At 37.3% G+C, this 22,215-nt stretch overlaps 1 protein-coding gene across 1 annotated transcript in view; it reads left to right on the top strand.

Annotated features, from left to right (window-relative positions):
* Positions 1 to 11,676, top strand: part of LOC114247172 (nose resistant to fluoxetine protein 6) — a 75,145-nt gene extending 63,469 nt beyond the window's left edge. Inside the window, exons 12-13 of the mRNA XM_028180046.2 lie at positions 5,146 to 5,342; positions 10,210 to 11,676. Coding sequence (XP_028035847.2) covers positions 5,146 to 5,342; positions 10,210 to 10,341 — 329 coding nt within the window. The 3' untranslated portion in view covers positions 10,342 to 11,676. The remainder of the gene's footprint in view (positions 1 to 5,145; positions 5,343 to 10,209) is intronic.
* Positions 11,677 to 22,215: the final 10,539 nt, after the last annotated feature.

Genomic DNA, 22,215 nt, shown 5'->3' on the forward strand with positions numbered 1-22,215 from the left:
AAGTTGAACGTGTGTAGAAAATAGATGTTAAAGTTTGTTCCAACTAGTGTCCGCCCACCTTAATCGCCTTAAGATTTATATTATATATATTATTTTTTATATTTATATATTATTTATATTTATATATTATTAATTTAGGTACTTTTTTTTGTAATGGTAGGAAATATCTAATTTTTTTCTTTTTTTTAATTATAACACTAGCTCGTCGACTAGCTAATTCAGAAAATAATAATGAAAATAGAATTTAACAAATAAAAAAGTTATTGATCTAATGACAAACCTATTTATATATATATATGTATATAAAAGTATCTAAGTCGAGTCTATTCACGTTGCTTTTTCATCGTGTTGCCGCGTGCGTGTCTTGGATGGGGCGTGCAACAGAATTAATTGTGAATAAGAAGTTTTAGAAGATGCAAACAAGTAATGGGGTTAACGCACTGTTGTTACTACCCACATTTTAGATAGCGCTTTACTTAATCAACTAACGCTAACATAATAATCTATAAGTGACAGTTTTTCCTTTGTAATGACTAGAACCATAATTCTGCAACTTATCCGACAGATAGGGTTAAAATAATTGGATGCATACTAGTCAATATTTTGTCGAAAATACGTGTACATAAAATGAAATGATGTAGTATGCGGTGAGCTGCAACACATGTGTTTCGGCGTCATGTCCTGGGAGTCTCCGAATACATTAAACATGAGCGTCTTGGTACTAAATCTTCGAATGCAGCGTTTCCCCCTCTGGAATAGCCTCCATAATTCCTATTAAAGCCTCGTGTAGATACGTGCAACGGCTGAATAAATCGGATTCTGAATGTTGTTTAAATCGGCTGATAAGTCAAGAGCTTTAATGAAAACATTTCGAACGAGTATACGCTTATATGCAGTCTAAATATCAAATAATATATCTTATTCCTTGTACTAAGCTCACATCCAAATTTAAAATTACTTCAGATAATTATTTATTTCTTCTTAACCTTTTGAGTTAGCGTATAGTTTCTTGTGTCAAATGTAAGCGGAGAAGCAAAGTAAACATTCTTAGTAGGCTCGTAGTAACTAAGTAGGCTTGTCGTGTATTTTATTAAATTTATCCAACGGCACTTGTTCTGAAATCAATTAATTATTCCTATATGACCCGCCAGGGATTATTAACAGGTCACAAAATAAATATGAAACACGCGTAGACGGCGACTTCGCAATTTCATTGATATAACTAGTCAGGTCATAAGTATTGTCACACAGTAAAAACTTTTCTTTTAGAATGCTGGCCACAAAAAAGTTTATTGAATTCGAATTTCGAATTGTTCATGAAAATAAAAATGTATACTTCTAGAATTTTACTCATTTTTTAATATGGAGTGGACGCTTAAAGAAGACCGTGTTGCAGTTATTGCGTTGCATCGTTGCGGTTACGCGCCAATTCAAATTTTTAACATACTGTAAAATTTTAATATAACCAAAATATTCGTATATCGTACCATCAAACGATACAATGAAGACTCTAGTGTAGATGACAGGTCAAGAAGTGGTCGCCCTCGGTCTGTTAGGACTCCAGCAGTGATAAAAGCTGTGAAGGCGCGAATTCAAAGAAATCCCAAACGTAAGCAGAAACTGTTGACCCTTCAGATGGGGTTAAGCAGAACCACGGTGAAAAGGGTGTTAAATGAAGACTTAGGCCTTCGGGCATATCGAAAAAAACAGGACATCGTTTGAATGCTCGTCTAATGGACCTGAGACTGAAGAGATGCCGCGCTTTGTTGAAGCGGTACGCGGGAAAAAAATATCGGGAAATTCTTTTTTCGGATGAAAAATTTTTTACCGTAGAAGAGAGCTACAACAAACAAAATTATAAGGTGTACGCACACAGTAGTGAAGAAGCGAGCAACCGTATTCCGCGTGTCCAACGAGATCATTTTCCATCCTCGCTCATGGTATGGTTGGGAGTTTCTTATTGGGGCTTAACAGAGGTACATTTTTGTGAGAAAGGTGTAAAAACGAATGCAGTTGTGTATCAAAATACAGTCCTGACGAACCTTGTGGAACCTGTTTCTCATACCATGTTCAATAACAGGCACTGGGTATTCCAACAAGATTCGGCGCCAGCTCATAGAGCGAAGAGCACACAAGACTGGCTGGCGGCGCGTGAAATCGACTTCATCCGGCACGAAGACTGGCCCTCCTCCAGTCCAGATTTGAATCCGTTAGATTACAAGATATGGCAACACTTGGAGGAAAAGGCGTGCTCAAAGCCTCATCACAATTTGGAGTCACTCAAGAAATCCTTGATTAAGGCAGCCGCCGATATTGACATGGATCTCGTTCGTGCTGCGATAGACGACTGGCCGCGCAGATTGAAGGCCTGTATTCAAAATCACGAAGGTCATTTTGAATAAACTTTAGTGTCATAAGAATCTATGTTTTGTTAAGTTCATTTTGGTATATGAATGGTTACATAATGAATAAACTTGTTTCAATTATTTTACATTAAACATGTGACAGAATTTATGACCTGACTAGGTACAAACGTATTAGACAACATTTATAAAAGTAGCTGATGCTTTGAAATGCGTGGATTGCTATTGAGAAAATAAAAAAAATTGTATTAACATTAAATTCTTATCAATTTACGTGACCAATAAACGACTGTCGACTGGGGAAAAGTGACAGAAAGTCTATACACTTCACATAAAGTCACTTTTCGCGAGCTACAAATGATTTTCTTGTGTCGAACTACGAGATAAACTGTCACTCAAATTGCCTACAGATATTCGGCGCTCGGTACATAACTTCGATTTATGTGTTGCTACCAAGGTTACATGTAAAATAAATAAATAAGCCTTTATTGCTGTTAGAGTTTAACTTATTTAACTAAACATAAAATTATAACAATAGAGGTAAGAAAACTATAAAATTAACTTATACTAAAACATATCTCGGCATTCGGCTTATCTCTTCTCTTAACAGCTTGTCTTTCGACAAAGGCCTCCTCTAAGGATTTCCATTTGCTTCTGTCCTTTGCTGTACGTAACCATCCTGGCCCAGCTACTTGCTTCAAGTCGTCTTCCCATCGCTTCGGCTGTCTTCCTCTGATTCTTTTGTTTTCTCTAGGGTACAATTCCGTTATTATTCTGGTCCATTTTTCTTTCTTTTCTCTCATCATATGTCCCGTCCAGCGCCATTTTAATTTTCTGCATATTGATTGAACTTTTCCAAATTTAGTCTCTCCTTTGATCTTTTTTAGTTCTATTTTATCCCTTCTTCTTACTCCCAATACGCTTCTCTCTATCCCATTCTGACATATATTCAATTTGTTTTGTTGTTTTTCAGTTAAGGCCCATGTCTGGCATCCGTATGTAAGACATGGCAGTATGCAAACATTGAAGACTTTTGTTTCTCTGCCATAGGCATTTCCTTATTTTTCATTACTTCACTCAATGACCAAAATTTCTTCCAAGTGTTAGCTTGGTACAGGTTACATGTACTGTAGAATAAATACCCTTTTAGATTTATCGTGCAGAAGCTTTTTTTTGTTGCTTAGATGGGTGGACGAGCTCACAGCCCACCCGGTGTTAAGTGGTTACTGGAGCCAATAGACATCTACAACTTAAATGCGCTACCCACCTTGAGATATAAGTTCTAAGATCTCAGTTACAACGGCTGCCCTACCCTTTAGACCGAAACGCATAAAAGCTCCTGCGTAATTCGTCTAATTTTCCATTTAAGAAAAAAGTTTGCCGTAATTTGCCTTTTTTGTCGCATTTCTCTATTAAGTATACAAAATGTAATGGAAGTTGGTGCCGAAACCGGACCCGTAATCATAATATATAATTTAACTTTAGTAATGATCTCATAACATAAAACAATAGTAATTTGCTGATTCAAGCTCACCTACTTTCCTTTAAGTAATTAAGTTTAAGTAATAACCTCGTGTGGCCGCATTGTAAAACGTACCAATCTTGGAGGTCAACGATTTTACGTACTAGTTACTAACAATCTAGTGAATGTAATGAAAAAAATTATTATTTCTAATTATGTTCTTTTCATTCTTTAGGCATTTTTTTGCGGTTTTAATACAGTGTTTTTTTGCTGTTTAATCAGCATAGTTGAGTTGAGTTACCTTATATGATGGCGTGTTGTCATCACTACCCATTGACATCGGTTACCGTGTGTTGCTCACCATAAAGTATTTTCTCTAAACGTCGTTCAAAGAGGGACACCTCACTCTAATTTCTTAGTTTTCTAAAAATGATACTTTTACAAAAATCCGAATGGTCTCTTAATCATTTAAAACAAAAGCATCCCAAAACTTTTTGCATTTATAGGATAAAAACAAATTACATTTTTTTTATGCTTAGATTAGGTTACCGGAGCCCATATATACCTTTAATACAACGTAAATGCCGCCACCCACATTAGGACAAGAGTTCTAAGGTCTCAATTTTAACAGTACAACGGCTGCCCCACCCTTTAAATCGAAACGAATTACTGCTTCACGGCAGAAACAGACAGGACGGTGGTACCTACCCGTGCGGACTTACAAGGCGTCCTACCACCAGTAAACATTAAAAAATAAATATTTAATTTGTAAAGGGAACATCATGTAAATGCAACCTCAATCATAGTTTGAAACTTCATTAAGAATTTCTTGTGTTGTTATTGATCTACAAATTTTTTTTATTGCTTACATAGGTGGACGAGCTCACAGCCCATCTGGTATTAAGTGGTTACTGGAGCCCATAGACATGTACAACGTAAATACGCCACCCACCTAGAGATATAAGTTCTAAGGTCTCAAGAATAGTTACAGCGGCTGCTCCACCCTTCAAACCGAAACGCATTACTGCTTCACGGCAGAAATAGGCAGGATGGTGGTACCTACCAGCGCGGACTCACAAGAGGTCCTACCAGTAATTACGAAAATTAAAATTTTGCGGGTTTGATTTTTATTACACGACGTTATTCCTTCACCGTCGAAGTCAATCGTGAACATTTGTCGAGTACGTATTTCATTAGAAAAATTGGTACTCGCCTGCGGGATTCGAACACCGGTGCATCGCTCAACACGAATGCACCGGACGTCTTATCCTTTAGGCGACGACGACTTCAAAATTACTAACTGTTGTGTTGTTACTCCAGCATGGGGGGTAGCTATAGCGTGGGTGGCTGTCTCATGCTGCAGTGGATACGGTGGTCTCGTGAACTCGGCGCTGTCGTACCGCGGACTACTGCCGCTGAGTCGGCTCACGTACTGCGCATACCTCGTGCATCCAACCATCATGATGTACACATCCTTCTTACTCGACGGACCATTTCACATGGAAAACTCTACCGTTGTGAGTATTCTAATTTTTTTTATCATGTAGATACTGTAATGTGTGTGTGTGTGTGTGTGTGTGCTATAAGCTCTTTGACAGTGATTTTAATTTTGGAACAATAGGTCGAGTTGATATGAAATTTTATATACTAGTGGTCCCGCAGTATTCGAAATTCGACTATAATTAACTGAAATTATAAGTTTGAACATTATTAAGGATCTTATTGTCAAAGATTAATAAACTTCCATAATCACAGATTTCGATTACACTATAGACAAATAAATATAAAGATAAACAATACCTATTTAACCTATTCTCAATTTGACCACAGACTAAAATAAAGCAGTGACAAAAGTTTGACAATAAACAAAGAATTTAAATATGTGTGTGTATGTCGAATACATTACACGTTAGTGTGTGTAATGTTTTTTTATTGATTTAATGTATTATTAATGCATATTTAAAAAATATATTAGTATTCTGCACTCCTTCTCTGTATTCTCTATAAGTGTGGGAAATTTCATACTCCTCCGCCCGCGCAATTTTCGTAAAAAGGAGTACAAAGTTTCTGCTTCACGTATTAATAAATAGATATGCATGTGGTGGCATTGGAATACCAAGTAATATGGTTTTGTACTTAAAAAAAGCGCACCGGGCACTAAATAGTTCATTGCGAAACTAGTGAAATTCAACTTGGCTATGAAACTTAAAAGCACTGAAAATTACACAAGTTTCTTAAACTGCTGTTAAACCTAACTACCGATTAAAAGTATAAGTTATTTCGTGGGTAAGACGTTCACTTCTATATAGTTATGTTCAATAAAACATCACTTCTAATTAACATTACTGATACGTTATAGGTTTCAAATGCTCCTAAATTTTAATTAGAATTATCCATAATGAAGAAAGGTCATATATTGGGAGACAGTAATTAATATAAACATTATTACAATCCTTGTAATTTATATGTGCCTATCGCTGTCGTAACATTCAAATCTAAAATACGAAAAGCTTATTTTTAACAATTTATTTCGTTCAACGTAATCCGATAGTATCGCTTCCAAACAAAAAGTCAACGTTATTAAAACAAAGGTTTATCGATTTGAGTCGGAATTCAGGATGAGATTAAATCGCGGCCGTGTCTTATTGCGGCAATAAATTTCACACGGCGACAACCCAACTTACACCCGAAAATAAACGCCAAGACCGAACCTTGGCAAACGTGCAAATTATATATAAACATCAGTGTAACCTTTGTAAACATATTTTTGGATAATTTAATTGGAATACGGACTATGTGTTCCCTTTGGCTTTGTGTCCAGGGAGAGGCGACGAGCGGTTTCACCCGCTTTAAATAATAATGTAATTCAGAGAGAATGAAACACGTTACATTTTGCCGGGATAAAGAGTCGCTCGTGACACTCTCTGGTTCATGAATATAGGACAAAGTTTCTAAAGAGCTCCCTTAAAAGAATCTATACTAATATTATAAAGCTGAAGAGCTTGTTTGTTTCAACGCGCTAATCTCAGGAACTACTGGTACGGTTTGAAGAATTCTTTCAGTGTTCAATTAGATAGCCTATTTATCGAGGAAGGCTATAGGCTATATAACATCACGCTAAGACCAATGCAAGCGGAGCACCAATAAAGAATGTTTCAAAATCAGGGTTTTTTCCCTTTTGAGAGCTTCCACTGTGTGCGCTGTGGAAACGGTTAAAGCGTCGCTAAAATAATGTATGACAGTATTGTTCCCCTTTAAAAGATCTAAAAAAAAGTCCAGTACAGCATATGTCTAAGGTTGGCTATATGTTAAGGTTGGCTCTCTCTATAACGTTTTTTATGTTAACCAAATTTGTTCTAAAATAAAGCATTATTTGTGAAGGTGTTTTTATAAAGATGATATTCTACGTAAATGAAGAGGCGGGTAAATTAAGCGTAATGCCAAACTAACTATTCCACGTGAACGAAGTCGCGGGCAAAAGCTAGTACTTTAATAATTGTCGTATTTAGAGCCCGTGCGGGTACGTACCAGCATCCAGGATAATTCTGCCGCGAAGCAATCATACGTTTCGCTTAAAAGAAGATTACTAACGACTTTAATTTTCTTCATACTATTCAGACCTCAACTTGATGTCTCAAGGTGAGTGGCGGTATTCACGTCTATATACTCCAGTGCCGCTTAGTATCTGATAGGCCATGAAAATATCCATCCTTCTAAATGAAAAATGTATCTTTAAAAGCCGATAAAGTACAAAAGTAAATACGAAGTGTTTAATTAACACATTAGCAATGCGATGTCTGAATCTGGATTGTGCCTTAAACGCGCTGCTTTTATTCTGAAATACAATGCTCGGCAATTAGCGCTGCGCCACTGCGATGTTGAGCGTGAGATTATCCGTTAAAACCGCGACTTAGTGAGAGATCTTAAAGTCTCTTACTCTATCTTATAAAGCCTGTTCACACGTACGGCCAACTAATAAGTGGGAAAGAGATAGAATCGGATAAAATTCCTACCGCTGTATCAAATTTAGTTATCGTTCGATTGACACAAGCACATACATCTCGTGATCAAATGTTTATCGTAAATCAATGACATTGCAAATCTCGTTATCTTACTTTTATTGTTATTTTTCTATATAACACTACAATACGTTTATGATATTCTGCAGTCATTACATCTTAAAATTATTTATACTACGGTTAAACCCGTTCTTCTAATATTAAAAATACAAACATCGGTTTCATATTATCCCAATGGATTTGTAATGGCCTTTGACCTTTTCTTTGGAGATTTCTTTTGAATATCGTTACAGCCTCGGAGCCGTATTGAATTAGGCCTAAATGGTTTTTCTATTAGTTCGAGTCTTGTTTAAGACATCAAAAATATACGAACCTACGTCAAATATTGTTAAAGGGTAAAAACAAATAGACCAAAACCGTATAACAGTAGTCTCGATATCACTAAAGGTGTATCTATTTGTCATTCGAAGACGTACAATATTTTCATCATTTTACCAAAATTACTGTGAAACCGAATCTCTGATAATTGTTATTTCGTGTTTGGAATTTGATTAGGTATCATAAGTTAACTATAACAATTAGTTATTAGTTAAGACTAATAAACTTGCTGTTTCAAATAAACAATTTCATATATCAGGCCTTCAGAAATATTTGTTAAGTTCTCAGTATAAATTTTGGATCGTCTTTATAGCAACTTGCTACACGTAATTGGGGTAGTTTCCCCTAAACAAGGTTCGACTCGAACTACAGAAGTATTTCCTTTTGAACTTCGATCATCAATCAAGTTAGCCGGGTTGTCATTGTGAAGCAAATATTCCGGTTTTACAGAGAAACACGTAAGGGCTTTGAGAACGGATTCCAAGAATCATTTGGATGAATCCGATGTGACCGTTTCCTTGACTTACGTAACGCCCGACTGTTGGCTCAAGTTTGAGGAAAACCCGACCTTTCTAACTCGTTTCCCACGACGACGAACACGTACCTGTGTATTAGCACACGCTCCGGTGCATAATTACAAGCAGTTGCCCGACTAACTTACTGCTAACGTCGCGTAATTCCTTTGCCAGCCGCGCGACTGTTTAATGGGGCTAATTACAAATCGCTACCAATTCTATTTTCACGCCTACGTCTTACTAGATAAATGAAAATACGTAAGTACATATATAAAAGGGAAAGTGTATTCATATCGCGTACCGAAATTTCCGTTCTATTACGAGATCTAATACGACTTAAATTAGATTAGATTAGTGAACGTGAAAATAGTAAAAAAGTATTCGAAACGACAGAAATATTATAATGATTATATATATGTCGTAGGCGGGGCGCCAGGGATGGCTAAGCGGTAGTTTCGTCATCACTCGTATTCGATTGAACTCAGTTTAGTAAATAAAACTTTTCAATAATAGTTAGTGAAACTCAACACACACAACTTTCACAATGACAGGATAAACCGACAGTTTCGTTGCACATACCGACAGACCGACTGACTGACTGACTGACTGAGACGGACGGAATCACTGTCTGACACGAATTCCACGACTCTGTCCACGTACCGCCATTTTATAACTGTGGCGTTACGGAGTCTACCCTTCATTTTGTGATATTTATCAAAACAACATTTCATAATTTAAAATAATAATCAAAACCACCGTCTTAATATTACTAAAAGTCGTCAACCACGACACGGCCATTCTGTCACTTTGACGTTTGTGTATCGTTGATATTCCGAACTATTGACCCGGATGCGACATATACATATATATAAAATTAGAGTGTCTGTTTGTAGTATTGAAATAAGCGCTTTTTACTACATGCAAATGAATATATATACGGTACATACATCAAAATAACATTTTTTACAATTTTTGTCTGTCTGTCTGTCTGTTTGTTCCGGCTAATCTTTGGAACGACTGGACCGATTTTGATGAGACTTTCACTAATAGATAGCTGATGATATAAGGAGTAACTTAGGCTACTTTTTTTAGACTAGCTTCGCCCCGCGGCGTCACCCGTTACCGCGCGCAACATGGCGGGCTTCACCTATCAATAATAAAATTTAATGTTTCCGAAGCGAAACGAGGGTGGATCGCTAGTCAATAATAAAATTTAATGTTTCCGAAGCGTAGGGAGGGCGGGTCGCTAGTAATTACTAAACGCGAGATTATACCCTAAAAGTAGTTTTTTGCAGAAACCCGAAGAGAATGCATTATTATAAGACATTATTCAGTCGATTTCTAAGAAAACAGATTTTTATTATTATTCACTTCGATTAAAAAAAGAAATACGCGTTTGGTTTGCGGCACTAATCTATAGAGCGGCGGTAAATGATTCTGATCAAATAATTATTAAATGTATATGATTGCAGTTGGCGGTTTATGCGGGGTATGCGGTAATGGCCTTCTTAGCGTCGTTAGCTATTTCAATCGCGTTCGAGGCGCCGGCCGTCAGACTACTCAAGATCCTCAGCGGCGAGACAAGGAGAATGAAGAACCACTGAAAACACCTCCGATATACATATACTGTAGGCTATGTTATATTACAACGTTTAATCTGTAACTTAGTTAACTAGCAACCGCATAAATTCGTGTAAATATTTTGACTGAGTTTCTCGCCGGATCTTCTCAGTGGGTCGCGTTTCCGATCCGGTGGTAGATTCTGTGAAGTGCTTCTCTTCACAGCTAGCAAGAGCAGTGCTGCTCTTCGCCGATGACACGGCCATCTACTACTCGTGTAGGAAGAAGGCGTTGCTTCATCGGCGACTTCAGACCGCAGCTACCACCATGGGAGAGCAGTGCTGCTCTTGCTAGGATCAGTGTTAGCATCACTCCGGTTTGAGCCCCGCGAGCTCATCTACTAGTTAATGTTACGCTGAAATAGCCTATCAAGGCTATCAGCTTAGGTAGGAAAAAAAAGTGTAGTGACGACATAGATATTTTTATGTACTTCATCGCGTACCGTTGTAATTTTGAAATCTGAACTTATTACACGCTTCATTCCTGATGATCGTTACTTTTAAAGTTTACTTAATATTATATTCAGAACCCGTGCCTCTTGTAGTTTCACACGACACTCAAAACTCCTCATAAGTCACCGTATGAGCTCACGTTCTGTCAAATAGTTTTGGATTCGAAATCGCTGTTTGGAAGTAGTTTCTGGAAAGGTTTTACCGAGCGCTAGACTGAAATGTCTGTCGGCTTATAGAATAAGACGACGTATGTATTGATTTTTTTGTGCAATAATAATCTTGTATAATTTACGAACGTATCTGTATGAAACATTAATTAATTCAATCGAAGCTATTTGATTTGGTATTACCGAGCCCAGCTTACAAGTGTGCATGGTGCTTGAGAAACAACTCCCCTCCGTGGGTCGCAGACCTCATTGACCCAGTTATACTCGTACACAACTACCAACCGCACTTTTTAATCATATATTCAACTGAGCTGCTACTTTTATGTTCGTGAAAACAAGTGAACCATATAACTTAACTCAGTCATTAAAATGTACGTTGTGCTGATATTAAAACCCTTTGCACGCGGGTTTTAGAGTTGCGAAATTGATGAATTTTGACGAATATGTAATAAATAAATACTCTCAATCGTTCACCTTATTTTTACTTTCAATGATTATCTTAATTTGCATTAGTAAAAAATACTCATAATTATTAGTGTCCTGTGAAAAATATTTAGGTAATCTTGTGTTATGAAAGATTTGTGAACAATAGTACCTACTTTTAAAATATAGTTACCTCATATCTGTATTGTGAATGACATTCATCACAAATATTCTACATAAGATAAATTTAAAAAATAAACAAAGAAGACAAAGAAAATTATAACTTTCATTTATAATTCGAAAATAGGTTATTGTCCTCGTATTTAAAGATTATTTTTTTATCACTTAGATGTGTGGACGAGCTCACAGCCCACCTGGTTGTTAAGTGGCTACTGGAGCTCATAGACATCTACAACGGAAATGCGCCACCCACCCTGAGATGCGTGTTGTAAGGTCTCAGTTTTTACAGTACAACGGCTGTCCCGTCCTTCAAACCGAAACGCATTACGCATCACGGCAGAAATAGGCAGGGTGGTGATACCTACCCGTGCGGACTCACATAACGTCTTACCACCAGTAAAAAGGTGGTGTCAAATAATGATAATGATAGTATGTAGATCATTGATTCAATCAGTATTAGAAGTGATTCAAACGACGTTCAATAAATAAGCAATATAATCGAATGAGATATTGTAATTTGTTCGTTTGTATAACAAATTAACTACGTGAGACGGTTTGCGCCCGTGCCTTATTGTTTATTTTCTTTATTGACGTTGCAGATTGAACAAGGCGTATGCCGTTTCCGCCGCCCGTGGACAACGGCAATGTCCGGAACAAAGATAAACCGCTGTGTATCGTAACAGCGCTGAGGGAACTCTGTCGTTAAAATTAAATTATGTTTGATTTTGTTGATTTTAGAGAACTATGAACAGCTGATGCGTCAAGTCTCCAATCTTCGTGTTTCATATGAATAAACTAAAACGATTAGCTAACCCATAGACACAGCCCGCTGAGTTTCTCGCCGGATCTTCTCAGTGGGTCGCGTTTCCGATCCGGATTTAGATTTTTTTTTTGCTTAGATGGGTGGACGAGCTCACAGCTCACCTGGTGTTAAGCGGTTACTGGAGCCCATAGACATTCACAACGTAAACGCGCCACCCACCTTGAGATATAAGTTCTAAGATCTCAAGTATAGTTACGTCTCGAGTATAGTTAGTTCTGCGAAGCACTGCTCTTGCTAGGGCCAGTGTTAGCAACACTTCCGGTTTGAGCCTCGTAACCTCACCTACATGTTAGGGTGAAGCTAAGATAGCCTCTCAAGGCTATCGGTATAGGAACGGAAAAAAAGAAAAGCTAACAACAGAACGTTTTTGACGTTGATATCCATTATACGCCCTTCATGCGGCCCATGATCAGAGGCGCTGGCAGGACATTGCAAGGAGTAAAATCATGTCGAAGCATAATGGTCACGACCCTCAGCAGTGAGGAAACAACGCAAGGAGGAGGAGATCCATTATATATACTCGTAATTATCGATTGTATACGAGATTGCCTTATATCTTCCATAAACACAAACACAGACGATCTATCTGCCGCTACCACTAATCCGTTGTTACATTTACGCCAGTTAAAATGCCCTTTATAATCCCAAGCTCCTATTCAGATTAATAAGGCCACACTCTCGTATGTACCCTATTGTTATACGCAAAATTCTGTGTGAGTGATTTTATCAACTAAAACATTTACCATATTACACAAATTGTAGTATTGTTAACGTATTCTCACAACAAAACCCCGTTCAGAAAATTTTGTATTATGTCGTCGAGTCGTCGTGGCCTAAAGGATGTCGTCCGGTACATTCGTGTTAAGTGATGCACCGGTGCTCGAATCCTAGGCGGGTACCAATGTTTCTAATGAAATACGTACTCAACAAATGTTAACGATTGACTTCCACGGTGAAGGAATAACATCGTGTAATAAAAATGAAACCCGCAAATTTATAATTTGCGTAATGTCGTTTGTCGTCCACCCAACTAAGCAATAAAAAAAAGATCTCCAAGCTACTGCAAATACAACTACTTTTCACGATTTAATTTCACGTTTTTATTGTCGCTGTATTGTTTCGAACTTTTTGAATATTTTACGTTGCTGGAGTAGACGGGTTCTTGAGTGGAGACTGCAGTGGCAAACGTCACGTGGAACACTCTCCATGTAGGTGGTGCGATGACCTTCGAAAGATGACCTCTAAGGGGTGAATTAGGAAAGCCGAAGATCGGACTCAGTGTGGATTGGGAGAGGCCTATGTCCAGCAGTGGACAACTTTGGGCCGATGATGTTGATAATGAATATTTTACAGCCTTCATAGTCACGGACAAATCGACCCTATCGTCATTTCTTTTATTCTATTGTACATGGAACGTCGGAAATAATATAATGAGTTTAAAAACCGCAAGCTTGAATTAAATCGCTATGTCAATAGTTTTGAGCTACAAATAATGAGGGAAACTTTAAATAATAGCTACAATATTTTAACTTCAACACAAACGCTATCTGGCTTAAACTAGAATTCTAGTAACTTCGTAGGTGGCTTCTGGTGATATACATAGAATTTACGAAATCTTTTTTTAAAATTATTTCCTGAACACGCTTAGGTACACATGTAATTTTTCTTGGAAACTTTTGAATGAATCTCAGATTTTTTTCGTGTGCTACATAAGTGTATCTACATACACAAACAAGACTGTAATAAGAAAAGGGAATCGAAACAATCGCAAAGTACTATTGGAGTCGAAAACAAAAGGCGGTTCGAAGCAATCAAACGTGCCGTGAACTTACATGGCGAGCTAAAAGGAGTTTGAAACTTCACAATTCACAAGTCGAAGGACACGACTCCCTACTTCGAAATTTAATCAAGAGGAATTGTGATATAGAATTGTAGACTCCAGAGATTTACTAGCATTTTTTCTTTTTTTAGTAATAGCTCAATTCGACATCTAACTTATCCTGTACGTATTAAATGTATGTAAAACACAGGGAACGGTTTCTGATTAACTTCGAGAGCTCTCACGGGTCGAGGCTCGTGAATTAAAATGCAGATCACGTACGTACTTAGGTCTGTACGGTCTGTGATGTTAACGAGCATTTTATTTCCTTAGTTCAGTCAAAAATGTGGTTTCCATTCGTAATGTCATCACTGTTCCCGAGCGAGAATTAAGAGAGAATTCATTTTGATTTTATACCAGAGAACAGCGTAGTAATAGACTCATCTATATAATAAGTATAGATTATAAAAATGAATCGCTGTTCGTTAGTCTCGCTAAAACTCGAGAACGGCTAGACAGATTTGGCTAATTTTGGTCTTGAATTTTTGTGGAAGTCTAGAGAGGGCTTAAAAGGTAGATAAATATGAAAATGCTCGGAATTAAATAAAAATAACATTTTGTTTTCTCTTTGATGTGTCCCCCGTCGGACGAATTCCTTTTGTTTGTTTTAAGTTTATTTTATACAAAAGTTTGGGTCTTTTATTTATTGATTGAGGCACTACGAAGTCTGCCGGGTCCGCTAGTTTTAAATAATTATAGAAATGCGAGATTTTTTATCATATGGCGTTTTGAGGTTTTTTAAATCGATAGATGTAGGAGCTCTGACGCCGTTCAGTATGATAGGTAGATGAAATCGTAAGTTTTCTAATAGTGGTTGAACGCCTTCGAAGAAGTTTGACGCCTTCTTAGGCTCGAGGACCGCTGCTTCGTAAATTTCAACCCTCTAAGGATCCAGCGAGAATCTCACCGGGCTGGTGCAATGGGCTAAGTATCAAATCAAACTATACGACGAGTTCAATGAGTGCGATGACCTGTATTGCTGCATTAGAATTCATCATCGGAGCAGGGTTCATCCATATCATCTGGAACCGCTGCGTTCATCGACAGTGCGTTTCCAGAGGTCTTTTTTGCCACGTACCATCCGACTATGAGCTCCCGTCCACGGTGTTTCCCGAGCGTTATGACATGTCCTTCTTCAAACGAGGCTTGTGGAGAGTAGTAAGCGGTAGGCAGCGGCTTGGCTCTGCCCCTGGCATTGCTGAAATCCATGGGCGACGGTAACCACTCACCATCAGGTGGGACGTATGCTCGTCTGTCTGTCAGGGCAATAAAAAAATAATAATAACAATAATCTAATAACCCCTAGAGTGGATCTGGTGGATCCATCAGCACATCTCTGGAGATAAATGGTGGAGCAGTACCGGAAAACATTTGCTCCACTCGAAACGCCTCGCCTTGCCTCCAGTCATGGGTTCTGCTTCATTCAAGGATGTTATGTGGGTTGTTGTACGATCACGCCACGCAAAACAGTAGATACCTTTACGAATTCTAATTCAATGTAACTCCTCCTCCTTGCGTCGATAATCCTCAGTGCTGAGGGTCGTGGCTTCCTCTAATAACTTTCTCCTGCATTATCTTGCGCCATTCCTGCCTGTCCTCGGCTGTGTGGATAGCAACGTGTCTGTGCCTTATTCCGCATACCTTGCCTGTTACCAGCAGCTTTTCCAGATTGTCACCTCTCTTTCTGGCGATATGTCCAAAGAACTTGAAACTCCTCCGCGCGCATGTAGTGCTGAGGCGTATTGGAATCTTGAGCTCGGTAAGAATGGATTCGTTGGTTCTGTGTTCTGTCCAAGGAATCCCGAGCATTTTCCTCCAGCACCGCATCTCAAACGCGTCGATGCGGTGGCGGTCGGCTTTCTTGAGTGTCCAAGTCTCTGCGCCGTAGAGAAAAATGGAAACGACAAGGGAGGTGATGAGCTGCTTTTTGGTATTCCTCGAGATGTTTCTGTCCGCCCAAACACGGTTCATTTGGGACATAGCTCTCTTTGCCATACCAATTCGCCTTCTGATGTCCTTTTCGGAGGATCCATTACTAGCTATGACGGAGCCCAGATAAATGAAATCCTCAACGACTTCCAGGTTTAGCTTATTGGTCATAGTGAGAGAATGGCTGCGATCGACCACCATAACTTTGGTCTTTGCTCTGTTTATGAGAAGCCCCATTTCTCTGCTGGTTCGTTCCAATTTACCCAGCAGGATGCACATGTAACAGTCCTTATTAATTCAGGTATTTTTTATTGGGTAAATCATGAGCCCAAACGGGTCGGTGTGGAAATAAGACACTTGAAGCTTTCACCTAATGTCTCAAGTTGGGTAGTGTCACTCAGTTTTCCGCTTCTACGTGCTTTGGGAAATAATACCCACAGATGGGCCGTATGGCTACTTCATCAGTCTAGTGCCATAAAATAAAATTTAAGTTTTTCTATTTCCACCACAGGTTTTCGATGGGTCAGCTATGTACCTATGTACAAAAGACATATATACAATAGCTTTATTTAATCTTTAATCAAACTACAAAAGAGCCACATTTATACGCTTTAAAGATATTTTTTTTTCATTTAACGGCGTGAAGAATATTTTTCTTGAACGAGTTCTTTAAGATAAAGTGCCGAGCGAAGAGCGGCGCTGGTTAACTCGAAGATCTACTAATTGCTCGGCCGATTCAGCTGAAAAAAGCGCTCTGACTGTTAATTAAAGACATTTCTGCCCCTTAATGAAAGCGCGAGTCGTTTCATAAAAGAGATCGATATCTTCACATCTCCATGATTCTCGTCAATTTGAAATTTTTAATCAATATTAAATATTTTAAAGATACCTCGAAGCTAGTTTTAAAAAACAGTTAACTTATCACATGCACTAACACATCGAACCAGGTATCGGATCTAGTTGAGGCAATGGTACTATAGCATTGAAGTAAAATTATTACTGATACGCCGGTAAGAGTAGCGCCATCTATCGCTGAATAGTCGAACGAATATCGAAGGATCTAGTAGCACTTAGAACGCTCGAGAAGTACAACGCCATCTATTGTCAGATAGCGGAAACACAACACTAGAGATGTGTTGAACATTCTCGATAATTCTAGGGATGTGGTATCGACTATAAAAGCGTTGCAGGGATGGGGGAATTAATCGAAGCGAAACAGCGAACGGATCACCTGAAGCGAAGCGAAAGAAGCTAATTGAGAATGTTAAAGTGTAGTGAAGAGTTTAAGTGGTCTAAGTGCTAATACGGTGTTAACTTGTAATTCGGTAGAATTTTATTTATCCCGAATCTCAGCGCGTAACATTACATTTTGTTGTCACGTTTCTAGTTAAATTTAAAATGTTTTACCAGTACTAAATATCGGGAATATCCCCTTGGCTACCAACGATAAGGCAGAGGAAACAAACTAAAATATCTAGGTATTTTTTTAAAATCAGATGATTAGATAGACGTTCTATGAAATGATGCAATAAAATGTCGTGAATTAAAAAAAATGTAGATGTTAAGACATTAATAAATTTTCCTTTGCCTCACCAGTCAAGTAATTAATATCGATGTTCTCAGAAACTAATGTTGTGTGAATTTGCGAAAGTTTTCCAATAAATTAGTGAAGGATAAGTCACGTCGTTTGCGGCTGTATCACGACCCTCGCCCAATCACGTCGACAACTACTATTCTAGTTACATCGAATCAATAACCCGCTCGCAATAAAGTTACATTATGGTCGAATACAATCTGCTAAATAAAAATAACATACTATCATCTCGTTCTGAAAAGGAAATATCTTTTTGATAAAAGATGGGATTAGAATAATGACAAGAATCCTGATAAAATATTTAATCATAAGTCGCACGCAATTGTATTCGAAGATCGCAGCATAAAATACTTTTTTACATAAAACATAAAACGCATAATCATGTCCTTCAATATTATTATATAATCTGATAATTTATAATATATTCCTATTTTTTCTCTATATTTCAGTACGTCCATAAGTCAAGCAAATACCATAATATATTTCATTGGCGTAAATATGTCTGAACAGTTCGAAGCATTGTTACATCATTTTATCGTTAGGTTTGATTTTGGTGGGAGATGTTACGTATTTATACTGGTGGTAGGACCTCTTTTGAGTCCGCGCGGGTGGGTACCACCGCCCTACCTATTTCTGCCGTCAAGCAGTAATGCGTTTCGGTTTGAAGGGTGGGGCAGCCGTTGTAACTATACTTGAGACCTTAGAACTTATATCTCATAGGTTGGTGGCGCATTTACGTTGTGGATGTCTATGGGCTCCAGTAACCACCAGGTGGGCTGTGAGCTCGTTCACTCATTTTAGCAATAAAAAAATAAAAAAATATATTATTTGGTTTTAAAGTTGCTTCTGTCATTTGGACACTAACTACTAAAATTACGCGGCATGGATTTAATTTTTTAATTTTAGAAAAACAGACGTTATCTTATATTAGGTATTAGTTGTAAAGGTTATTATTAAGAATTACTGTTAAACATATAATATCATACAAAAACAGATAAATGACTATGATATATGCATGTGATACGAGAAAGCGTAAAAAACAAAAAGTTTCATAGTTGTAATAATTGCACACAGAGTATGAGTCTACCAAAGGTTTGTAGCAGTGAAATAGCTTTAAAGTCAAAGGACGATAAAAGTAATAAAACAAAACAAAACCCAGATTGGCCCATAGATACGCTGTGTAATGAGTTCTCAGTCGCCTCCGGGCCTTTACGGGTTTGCCGAATAATATCGCTCTGTTCAAATAAATTCCAAAATATCTTTACATTATCAAATTATGCCGACCGAAAAGAACAATCCCTTTAGGATTGAATTGAAAGGAAACAAGTTAATTTAACTTAAATTAAATTATAAAAAAAACCCTACTTATAACAGCAATCTAGATATACAGTTTTCACTGGATTTTTACTGGTGATAGAACCTCTTGTGAGTCCGCACGGGTAGGTTACACCGCCCTGCCTATTTCTGCCGTGAAGCAGTAATGCGTTTCGATTTGAAGGGTAGGGCAGCCGTAGTAACTATACTGAGACCTTAGAACTTAGTGAACTTACATCTCAAGGTGGGTGGCGCATTTACGTTGTAGATGTCTATTGGCTCCAGTAACCACTTAACACCAGGTGGGCTGTGAGCTCGTCCACCCATCAAAGCAATAAATAAAAACATGTTGAAAACTAATGTAAAAGCAGAAAAAATGGAAATATCATTTATCGACTACCGTTAAATGGAAAAACTTTGGCATATTTTTTGTGAAGCAAACGTTTATATGAGAGAGATTGATGACAGTTTGATTAAATTTTCTTTTGAAAATTTATTTTGTGAACGGTTTTTAAATCAAAAATTAAAACTTAAACACATTATAATATCTATAAATACATAATGTGATAATAATTTGTGTGTACATTTCATGTCGTAAGTCTTTGAAAATCTCGTTGAATGCTTTTGACAATGGTACCACTGGGTCTGTGATTAGATTCCTGGTTGAAGAGTATTTTTGTTAAAGATGTCATTTCTATCGCCGGATCTAAGGAACATTTTATATGATATAATGAACGGAAGATCTTCCGTCATTGCTCGATAGACCGACTATCCGAGTGCTATTTAGACCTTGTATGCAAAGTCACCTTAAAAATGTCGTTACCGCGATTCTGGTTCAAATTAAATATCTTCCATGTCTGTGTATCTATCAATTGCTTCCACTAGAAATGTACTTAGTCCAATTTTAGTTAATTTAAACTTCATTCTGGGCTGATGACATAATATGGTAAAATACTATTTATTCTCTTACATAAAAATATTTATCAGTTTTCGGGTAAGATGTTTTTGTTCGATGTATTTTGCTTTAATCGATCTAACGTTTTCGTTAGATTGCTTAAAACATAGATACATTTCGTAGTTCTTTGAAAATCTTAGAATCAATTGCTATAGTTAGTATACAAATCATGACATAAATTGTCCCGCATTCCTACAGAACATTATTCAGCAGAGAACACAGTCGGAGCTGTCAACGTCAAAATCATTAATAACTAGATTATTTACAAAGCGATGAAACGCCATCAATCTGACTCTAACAGCTCGTAAGCGTAACGGAAGATCTTACCACCACAAGCTTAGTTATTCGAGAGTTATAATTTGATCCGCAAAAATTTAACGCCTAAACCATCGCTTTACTTTGCAATACTACTTTTAATCATTCATTTTAGACTGTTATTTAACTCAATTTTTAATCACGTAACAAACTAAGAGAATACTACCGCCTCATTTTCGTTTTTATGTCAGGTGAGATTTCCATTTTATTTCTCTGATTCTAGGTCCTTCACAGTTTACGGGTCTTAAAATGCCCAAATAACATTACGTAAACCAGGACAAGGCTGTAGCAAAGGCGATGGTTGTCGAGAAAAATATATTTTACAATAAAATAGAGATGAGATTTTTAAGGCGTAAAAAAAAGGTATCATGGTGCATTAAAACCAGAGCGGAAACTTTATTTAAGCTTAATTCTCTTCTGCCGTAGCCCCGACGTCGCTAATAGTTGATTGTGACGCAGCATAATTTATGAGCATTAAGGAAGACCGCGTAAAATTGATGATAAACTATGTCGTTTTACTTAGGGACAGACATCATGCTCACTATCTAACCCATTAAGTAGGAACAAGCGGTACAATCAGGGAGGAAATCGTAGGGCGCAGGTCATCGAGCTCCTTATCTGATGGTCCCCTTGTCACGCCCAATGTTCTCACCGCTACCTTCGATAAAATTAGAACATTAACCACCGCACGCACAAGATAGCTAACTCGTACTAACTTGTAACTAATCAGATATCGTTTAAAAGCATTTATCTTATAACTTTAAACGAGCAATTCTTGTATATTAATATACATATAATCTGAATCTCGGACACGGCTCTAATACTATTTTTCTTAATTGAGGGCAACTAACCGCTTTAAAGACACAACAAGATGGCGTTATCAAAAAAAAAACCGAGCAAAGCTCGGTCATCATCTAGTTTATTTTATATCTTATTTTTGCTTCTAATACAAAAAGTGTTTAAAATACAAGATCACTCTCGCGTCTGTTGGTAGAAATTTTGTAGGTAAATATAATTGTATTATATAACAGTGTATATAATTGTAGGTAAATATTTCATGTCTGGAACCAGTTACAGTAAGTCTAGCGCAACGAAACAAATTTCGATTTTGTCAGACAAATTTAAATCATAATTAATTAAAGTTTCGAACTGCATCACTTTGAAATTATTTGCTTCGAGAAAACCTACACATACTTTTATTTTTAGTTAAAAAAAAATTTGACATGTCTAGAAATCTTCGTTTATTTTCGAACGAAAATTGAGAGATCATACTCAGTTTATGGGAAAACTTAAACGAAAATCAACGGCTTGATTATCAATACAAATTCTTAAATTAATTTAATGTAATTCAACCTGACGCACTGTAACTAATTTAATCAAACAAACGCTTTAAGAATGCTCTATCATCAATGTTCAAACTTTATCCACGAAAGCAACAGCGAATTTTTGATAAAGCGAAAATACGATACCTCTTTCCCGTTTAGATGATTGATTTGCTTTCATGTTTTTGCCTTTTGATCAATCCCAATGATTGAGTTTGTTCCAGTGGTTTTATTTTAATTATTAAAAGAAAGATCTTTATGTATATAATGGATATTTTGACGCTTTGATTATTTTCCGTACAACGTAAATACGCCACCCACCTTGAGATATAATTTCTAAGGTCTCAAGTATAGTTACAACGGCTGCCCCACCCTTCAAACTCAAACGCTGCTTCACGGCAGAAATAGGCTTGCGAAATGCTTTACATTGCGAAGAAATGTCTTACTGTTCAATAACAGTGTGTTTACGTTCTAAACATGTTTACTATTAGTAACTCCAACGTTT

The sequence above is a fragment of the Bombyx mandarina genome, chromosome 15 (genome assembly GCF_030267445.1).
Source record: "Bombyx mandarina strain Sakado chromosome 15, ASM3026744v2".
NCBI classification, from domain to species: domain Eukaryota; kingdom Metazoa; phylum Arthropoda; class Insecta; order Lepidoptera; family Bombycidae; genus Bombyx; species Bombyx mandarina.